Raw genomic sequence first — 9378 nt, 5'->3', positions numbered from 1 at the left:
TGCTACGACACTGGTCCTTTAAAGGGAATTCAAGCCAAGGCAGACCCATCTTAGACCTCATCAAGGGACTAATTCCTAGACTTCTGAAAGGACCATGGTAGAAAAGGCGATCATAGGGTCCAGGATGCCAGAGTCCCGGCCAGTTCCTCATTACATGTAAATATGTTACAGGTAAATCCTATCCATCTGATAGAATGGTTCCACTGACCATTCACTGTATCTATTTCTGAGACTTGGAGGCATGCAGGTTAATCCTGTTCTGAAGAAGCCAGCGGTGTTTATATAAAAGGGTAGTTGTGGAGCCAACCCTGTAAACATTGATGGATTGTAGTTTTTGATGGGGTCCCGTGATCCCATGCACGCCGGGGTAGTCACGGTGGGAACACTAAGAGCAAGATGCCTTTCTAAAGTGTTCTTCTTCCAAGGCTAGTTCCTACCTATGGGAAATACATCAGCACGTGTGTGTGTGTGTGTGTGTGTGTGTGCGTATGTGTGTGTGTGTGTGTATGTGTGTGTGGGAGAGAGAGAGGGAGATTGTGTGTGCAAGGAGAGATTATGAGAGAGATAGAGATGGAGATGGAGAGAGGGGAAGATAAATAATTAGAGAGAGAGGGAAAAAACGCTTCGGGCAAAGGGCACTGAGATGGTCTCCCGCTGGCACTTAGCAGAGCGAGCCGTGCCCAGGCCCTTATTTGGGGAGTCTGGCCTAGGGCCAGCTCCAGGAATGCCAGTCTGGATTTAGCGAGCCTCAGAAAGGAGACTGAATGAGGAGGTGAGAACAATGTTGCAGAAATGAAACTTTCTCTTCTTCTTGCTGAATTTAAATAAATGAATGAATAAATAAGTAAGCAAACAAATAAATAAATGAATAAATAAATAAATAAGAGAGACGTGTGAATACCGGTTCCTTCAATGCCAGCCTGTGCTTCCCTTCAGGAGCTGATGTCCACCTGCCCTCCTGGCCAAGCGCTGGGGCCAACTTCCCAGCCCGAGGTGGTCACCACAGGGATTCAGGATGGGTGGGGGGACTTGAGGTGACCCTGAGCCTGGCCTAGGGGCTTCAAGTCCCCAAGAAGGACACGGGCCCCCGGAAAGCTTCACCCACGTTCCTCGGCCAGCTGACCTTGGAAAGCTTCTTGGCCGTTCCTCTGTCAGGCAGGTGTGAAGCTGTGGACTCAGGCGAGGGTCTCTTTCCTGGGAAGGGAAATCGTTTTTGGAGAAACTGGACCGTTTTCTTGCGAGGGGACAATGGAAGCGTCAGTAGCTTCCACTCTCAGGCCCTCATGGAATCCTAAGATGTTCAGATGCTCCCCTCAGAGGATCGTTAAAGGCAGTTCCAGCTTTGGGAGCAAACTGGGATGTGTTTTGGTGGCGGCTACCGAGGGAAGTCAGCCTTGTTGTGGTCCTCGTCTTCCTCCTGGATGTCCGGTGGTGCTGGCCCAGCAGCCGCTGCCTGGGAGGGGGACACGGCTGCCTGCATTTGCCTGGGAACTTGATGGGAAATGGCAAGCCTGGTGTGGAGCAAGCGGAGAGGAGCACGGGGGGAGGAGCACAGCCTCCAAACACACACTGAAGCCTTGTTTCAGTTCTAGTATTTTGGTCCAGTTTTAAAATCTTAGGCTACATTTATTTGGTCGTTTGTTGTGTTTGTGAGAATATCCTACTTTATCTTGGGAAGATACTCATATTTTAACATTGTTACTCTTTTTGTTGTGAAAGCCATTTTCTTTCTCATTTGTGATTTAAAGGTTAGCCTGCCCCTTATATCTAACCTGTTTCTGCCAATTTCTGATACACATCACGCATGTATTCATGTTTCTCTTCACCGGTGAGCCAACGCTGACATTACACAGCATGGTATTCCCCTCCGAGGCTTGGTGGAGTCTGCAGGACCCGGCGGGAGAGTGGAGGCAGCCTTCAGCCTTGTTTTTTGCTCTGAGTGCGTAAAACCATTCCATCCAGTGCTGCGATGGGAAAGGAGACCCTGTCTTGCGCAATTTATTGAAGAAGCTATAATTTTGCCTTTATTAATTAGCAGGACTGCACTAAGGTGCCGATTTGACTTTTAAACCTACGTCTGTGAGTTTCGATTCCTTACATCCTCTCACTCCGTTTGCGACCAGAAGAGAGAGCCACGTGACTCAGGCTCCCCCCGAATCTACCGTGCCCATTTCTCGGATTGTTGCCGTCTGTTTGTTGATGCGTTTGCTTTTGCTGGCGGTTCAAGATGCCTTACTTTTTTTTTTCTTCCTTGTGCCTGATTCTGGCTCTCTGGCTGGCACAACCCATCCTTTTGTACATTTTGAGTTATTGTTTAAACCCCCAGCTTACTCTGTCCCAGACTGTCACAGGGCTGCGATTCTAAGAGATTTTAGAGATGTCGCGGCGGTAGGTGGTGGCGGGGGGTGGTTAGCCATGCACAGACACCTGGCCTCCACTCTGAGAGCCACGGAGCACTGAGTTTGTTCCTTTTGATTCTCCCTGCTCGCTGGTTCACAGCACAGCGTGCCTGGCAGTGAAGTTCATGTATTCGGGGAGCGATGAAGAAGTTGGTCCCTGGGTAGATGGGGGATGGAGTTGGGGAGGACACACTGGATTGGGGGGTGCTTTGTGAAATTGCATGCGTTCCCTAAAGATTCGGACACTTCTGCATAAGGAGGGGGGGGGCTTCTGTCTTAGAAAGGCTGCTTCGTAAGGCTCTATTATTAACGGGGGTGGGGGGAGCATCCTTACTTATTTAAGTATCAATTCAAAGAATAAGAAAGGAGTGCTAACGTAGACAATTATCGGAAACCGAGGAATATAAGAAGGGCATCCTAGGCTGTGGGGATAGGAGGGAACAGAAGATAAAACACTCACCTGTGCCCTCACTAATTCCCTGCTTGATCTTGGGCAGCTCGCCTCAAGGTGAGGTCTCGACCTTTCTGGGTCTCAGATTTTCCCATTTGGGGGATGAGGAGTTTGGACAAGAAGGTCTCCACGGTCCCCACTGGCTCCAAAGTTTCCATTTAAAAAACATGTGTGACCCAGACAGCATTTGCTTCTCACCAGCTGCATAGCAGTACGGAGGGTGCCCAAGGACTGAAATAAACATGAACAACCACATGGATTTCTGTTTTGGTTATAGAAAGCAAAATTGGATGGTCTCGTAGTTATTCTGTGTAGCACAATATGTCATTCAAGTAGCTGAAATTTCCCAATCGAATTTGCCTTTGCCGATTTGGCTGTAGAATGTCAGCCTAGCCATAGGCTAACCACTTGTTTGACTTAAAACCACAGAAGAATGCTCCAACAATGACACATTTCTATTTCTTCTCACCAAGTCATGAAAAATGAGCAAAGATAGGAATAGAAAGTAAGGGGAAAAAAAAAAAGAGCTAGTCAGTGATCTAGATATTTTAAACATCCTGGTATTTGGAGACCTCTGGCTAATTCACAGCTTTGTTTTTTTTTTTTTTTTTTTTTTGGTTCATTTATCGTCCAGTTGTTCACCATCATGGAAGCTCCGCTTGAAACTCTATTTCAGCTAATAACTTAGAAGTGGAAAAATTCGTATCTTTGTCTCTTTGTCCTTTGCTGCCCCATTTCCCCCTCACTCTTCTTCTAAGTAGCTCTTCTTTAAAATCTCCTGGGAATGTGGCAGTTTTGCCAGATGCTTAGGTGTTAGCCGTCACATGTCTTTTTTAATCTTCACGACTGTTCTGTACCCTGTCTGCTTGAATTATAGATTGCATTTGTCAAATAATGACACATGCAATTGGATGTCTTCTAAGACCTTTGAAATTCAACTTCCTTGAGTTGAGATTAAAGTGGGTATTATCCGCACGGCTGTGGTCAAGGCTGGGGTGTTTGGAGACCTGCACAAAGGTTTTTCTAGGTCGGCCAGTTCCAACTCTTACCGTCTCTAGGGGAAAGAAAGCCAGCTCCTTCTTGCTGCTGAAAGGTGGAAATGGATACCGTAAAAACTACCTAAAAAGGGGGTCCCAGTTAGAAATGACTGTACAGTTAGCAACTTTCTGAAGCATGACTGTCCCTTGGAACATCCTGAATGTGTGTTTCTTTGGGTGTTCAGGAAGCGTTATCTGTCGTGAGTGAGGACCAGTCATTGTTTGAGTGTGCGTACGGCTCGCCGCACCTGGCCAAGACGGACATGACCGCGTCCTCCTCCAGCGACTATGGACAGACATCCAAGATGAGCCCGCGTGTCCCTCAGCAGGACTGGCTGTCTCAACCCCCAGCCAGGGTCACCATCAAGATGGAATGTAACCCTAACCAGGTGAATGGCTCAAGGTAAGGAGACCGCTGGCTCTTGCTCTCCCAGACCTCTGGTTTTCCCATCCCTTGAAAAGGCAAAGTGGAAATTGATCACACTTCCGCCGAGATGGTTTCAGAACCTGAGGGCATATTGAACAGTAACACTGGGCAATGCTGAGAAAATGTGTTCTCCAGTGGTTTGTGTGGAGGATAGAGGTTGTAAAACCAGTAGTACATTTACCGAGAACTCGCTTTGAAGATGAGATGTTCAATTCCATTTCCCAGACGTGAGGGCTTTGTGGGAGGGGGCCTTGCCCACATATGGCAGAATTTGTTTCTGAGGTTTTTATTGCCTGGAAAGTAAAGCTGTCTTCTGTTTTCATGGAGGGAGAGTGTCAGCTAGTGGCCAGGCAGTGTAGCCTATGTCCAAGCCATAGGACATTGCTAATGGACCTACTTCCTGTGTCCTCCAGCCCCCCGCCCCCCAACCTTCCCTCCTCTGTCACCTTCTCTGAATGCTTGCTTTTTCTTCTCATCTTTATTTACACTTAAAACCAAGCACCAGCGTCACCCATAAGTATTAACTCTCCTGAGTTTGTCACGATAATGCTGCAGTCACCTAGAATGTATTAGCAAATTATTGAATGTATTATCCCTGGCACTCAAAAGCGTTTCTTTTTCTTCTTCTAAATTTATCTGTTTATTTTATTTATTTTTGTCTGCATTGGGTCTTCGTTGCTGCGCGCGGGCTTTTCTCTAGTTGCAGCGAGCGGGGGCTTCTCATTGCGGTGGCTTCTCTTGCTGCGGAGCACGGGCTCTAGGCGCGCGGGCTTCAGTAGTTGTGGCTCACGGTCTCTAGAGCGCAGGCTCAGTAGTTGTGGCGCACGGGCTCAGTTGCTCCGCGGCACGGGGGATCTTCCCGGACCAGGGCTCGAACCCGTGTCCCCTGCGTTGGCGGGCGGATTCTTAACCAGTGCGCCACCAGGGAAGCCCACAAAAGCATTTCATCGGATGTAGTTTTGAAGAGTAAGGTTGATTTCAGTTATGATATAATACCCCATATATATTCAGAAAGAGTCGTATCAAATCTCAAGACAAAGAAAGAACAATTTCATTTAAATGTGCATGATCTGCCCAGAGTCACAAGAACAGCTCACAATTTCTAGTGCTTTACTAGGTATGAAGCCCTTTTACGTCTGATGGCCTGTCAGTCCTCCAGGCAGCCCTGTGAGGAATGCCTGTCCCCATTTGATGGATGAGGAAACTGAGACTCAGGCATTTTCTGGCTAACCCAAATCAGTACTTAAAGCAACTCAGAATTTGGATTCAAATCAAGGGTGTTTGACTCCACACCCAGTGCATTTTTCCCACTCTGTCGCGGCTATAATAGGCCCTTTTTGCTACCTATATATTTTAATGCGAAATATGTTTTTTATAAGTGTCATGTTTTATAAGTGCTGGAAACCATTGCATCAACTTCGAGTGTGGTGTCCGTGAAGGTGCCAAGTCACAGCCCTCAGAGGGGGTGTCAACCATGAGGCTGGACGTGCCAAACAGGGAGATGGGAGGGGCCAGAACTTCCCTGGGCCCTGAGAAGTCAGTTCACTTCTGTGCATGGAGTTTCTTCTTGAAAGTGGGAACGATAATTCTGATGTTGCCTATTTGCTACGACACTGGTCCTTTAAAGGGAATTCAAGCCAAGGCAGACCCATCTTAGACCTCATCAAGGGACTAATTCCTAGACTTCTGAAAGGACCATGGTAGAAAAGGCGATCATAGGGTCCAGGATGCCAGAGTCCCGGCCAGTTCCTCATTACATGTAAATATGTTACAGGTAAATCCTATCCATCTGATAGAATGGTTCCACTGACCATTCACTGTATCTATTTCTGAGACTTGGAGGCATGCAGGTTAATCCTGTTCTGAAGAAGCCAGCGGTGTTTATATAAAAGGGTAGTTGTGGAGCCAACCCTGTAAACATTGATGGATTGTAGTTTTTGATGGGGTCCCGTGATCCCATGCACGCCGGGGTAGTCACGGTGGGAACACTAAGAGCAAGATGCCTTTCTAAAGTGTTCTTCTTCCAAGGCTAGTTCCTACCTATGGGAAATACATCAGCACGTGTGTGTGTGTGTGTGTGTGTGTGTGCGTATGTGTGTGTGTGTGTGTATGTGTGTGTGGGAGAGAGAGAGGGAGATTGTGTGTGCAAGGAGAGATTATGAGAGAGATAGAGATGGAGATGGAGAGAGGGGAAGATAAATAATTAGAGAGAGAGGGAAAAAACGCTTCGGGCAAAGGGCACTGAGATGGTCTCCCGCTGGCACTTAGCAGAGCGAGCCGTGCCCAGGCCCTTATTTGGGGAGTCTGGCCTAGGGCCAGCTCCAGGAATGCCAGTCTGGATTTAGCGAGCCTCAGAAAGGAGACTGAATGAGGAGGTGAGAACAATGTTGCAGAAATGAAACTTTCTCTTCTTCTTGCTGAATTTAAATAAATGAATGAATAAATAAGTAAGCAAACAAATAAATAAATGAATAAATAAATAAATAAGAGAGACGTGTGAATACCGGTTCCTTCAATGCCAGCCTGTGCTTCCCTTCAGGAGCTGATGTCCACCTGCCCTCCTGGCCAAGCGCTGGGGCCAACTTCCCAGCCCGAGGTGGTCACCACAGGGATTCAGGATGGGTGGGGGGACTTGAGGTGACCCTGAGCCTGGCCTAGGGGCTTCAAGTCCCCAAGAAGGACACGGGCCCCCGGAAAGCTTCACCCACGTTCCTCGGCCAGCTGACCTTGGAAAGCTTCTTGGCCGTTCCTCTGTCAGGCAGGTGTGAAGCTGCGGACTCAGGCGAGGGTCTCTTTCCTGGGAAGGGAAATCGTTTTTGGAGAAACTGGACCGTTTTCTTGCGAGGGGACAATGGAAGCGTCAGTAGCTTCCACTCTCAGGCCCTCATGGAATCCTAAGATGTTCAGATGCTCCCCTCAGAGGATCGTTAAAGGCAGTTCCAGCTTTGGGAGCAAACTGGGATGTGTTTTGGTGGCGGCTACCGAGGGAAGTCAGCCTTGTTGTGGTCCTCGTCTTCCTCCTGGATGTCCGGTGGTGCTGGCCCAGCAGCCGCTGCCTGGGAGGGGGACACGGCTGCCTGCATTTGCCTGGGAACTTGATGGGAAATGGCAAGCCTGGTGTGGAGCAAGCGGAGAGGAGCACGGGGGGAGGAGCACAGGGGGGAGGAGCACAGGGACGAGGAGCACAGGGGGAGGAGCACAGGGGGAGGATCACAGGGGCGAGGAGCACAGGGGGGAGGAGCACAGCTTCTGGAACTGAGCTCTGATGCAGATTTCAACTGTTCACCAAGTACCCTCCTTCCCCCCACCGTGGAATGTTCTGGGGAAACAGGAGGCAGACATGTATTGATCCTCTTTGTAGAAGAGGCTTCTGCCTGTCTTGTCCGAGCTCCGTGTCTGCTGGATCCAGCTCAGTGGGGCTGGTCTTGTGTGCCTTGTCAGAGTTCTCCATAGAAACAAAACCAATGGAATGCACAATGAAGAGATTTACTGTAAAGAACTGGCTCACACAGTTGTGGAAGCTGTCAATTCTGAGATCTGTAGGGTGTACCAGCAGGCTGGAAACTCAGGCAGGAGGAGATGCAACAGTCTTTTTTTGTTTTTTCAAATTTATTTTATTTTTTTGTACAGCAGGTTCTTATTAGTTATTATTTTATACGTATTAGTGTATATATGTCAGTCCCAATCTCCCAATTCATCTCATTCCTTCCCCGGCCGCTTTCCCCCCTTGGTGTCCATATGTTTGTTCTCTACATCTGTGTCTCTATTTCAGATGCAACAGTCTTGAGGCGGAATTCCTTCTTCCTTAGGGGAAGCTCAGGTTTTGTTCTTTAGACCTTCAGTTGATGAGATGAGGCCCACCCACGTTATCAAGGATAATCACCTTTATTTAACATCAATGGATGGTAGATTTTAACTATATCTATGGAATACCTTCAGACCAACACCTCGATTGGCGTTGGATTAAGTCACCGAGTGCAATGGCCTGGTCAGGTGGACACAGGAAACCGACCACACCTGGTGCTTCTGGCCCCTCGGCTGGTCAGTGGTTAGCGGGGCCATTGCTTTCAGATTTCCAAATCAGCATTTCCTGGGGTTGCCCGTTCCCTGTCCCTGAAGGGGCTCAGCCTGGCTGGATGGGAAGTGTTGGGGGGTGTCGCACATCAGATTGATGGATCACCAGGACCGGCCTTCAGGCTGTGACCTTGTGGAATATTGCAAGTGGGTGGTGAGGGACAATCTGCTCTTCAGAACACGACGGGCTGCCTGAAGGGGCATGGAGGAAGGAAAAACTCAAAATTCGTCAGCGGACCTAAGACCCCTTTCATCTAGAGGATTAGAAGAGGCCAGCAGACAGTTAGAGGGCTGCCCGGGATCAGATCCGCAGATTTTGCCGACTCGCTGCGTGATCTTTACACGTGTCAGCTCCAGTTCCATAAAAGGGAACACGGACCTGCATTGACTCTGCTTTCATTCTAGAGACCTTGAACGGGACCTGGCTGTACCAGCTCTGCCCCGAGTGTCGGGGGGCGGAGGCCCAGGTCATGGAGACAGGGCTCCTCCCTGGAGGGGCTCGTGGCAGAGGCGCTGCAGAGGTGAGCGTGGCTGAGGGCCAGGGGCCAGGATGCAGCTCCTAAATGTGCTGCCTCCCCCTGCATCTTTCCGGAGGTGGTGGCTGCCTCACCCACCACCTGGAAGCCCCAGGCCAGGCGTGCCGGGAGTCAGGGACTGCAGCAAGAAAAGAAGTGCATCCTGGCCCCCAGCCCGGTAGCTCCTTCTAATTGCCCCTGCTCTGAGCTTTCGTGTGGCGGACTTCCATACGGTACACTTGCCTCTTGAAGTCAAGTTCAGGGGGAGTTTGCGTAAGTCAAAAATCGGACTTTGGGGCTTCCCTGGTGGCGCAGCGGTTGGGAGTCCGCCCGCCGAAGCCGGGGACGCGGGTTCGCGCCCCGGTCCGGGAGGATCCCACGTGCCGCGGGGCGGCTGGGCCCGCGATCCATGGCCGCTGGGCCTGCGCGTCCGGAGCCTGTGCTCCGCGACGGGAGAGGCCACGACAGTGAGAGG

General features: G+C 49.7%; 1 protein-coding gene across 4 annotated transcripts in view; it reads left to right on the top strand.

The window, feature by feature from the left end:
- Nucleotides 1–4069: 4069 nt before the first annotated feature.
- Nucleotides 4070–9378, top strand: part of ERG (ETS transcription factor ERG) — a 68358-nt gene continuing 63049 nt past the window's right edge. Inside the window, exon 1 of one of the 4 annotated variants that reach the window (XM_024120251.3) lies at nt 4070–4290. In XM_024120251.3, the coding sequence (XP_023976019.1) occupies nt 4151–4290 (140 nt within the window). In that variant the 5' untranslated portion in view covers nt 4070–4150. The remainder of the gene's footprint in view (nt 4291–9378) is intronic. The other 3 variants (XM_007111309.4, XM_007111308.4, XM_055086410.1) reach the window with 3 other exon arrangements.

The sequence above is a fragment of the Physeter macrocephalus genome, chromosome 8 (assembly GCF_002837175.3).
Source record: "Physeter macrocephalus isolate SW-GA chromosome 8, ASM283717v5, whole genome shotgun sequence".
Classification (NCBI taxonomy): Eukaryota; Metazoa; Chordata; class Mammalia; order Artiodactyla; family Physeteridae; genus Physeter; species Physeter macrocephalus.
The sequence above is the reverse complement of the archived record's forward strand: the minus strand, read 5'-3'. Positions and strand labels throughout refer to the sequence as shown.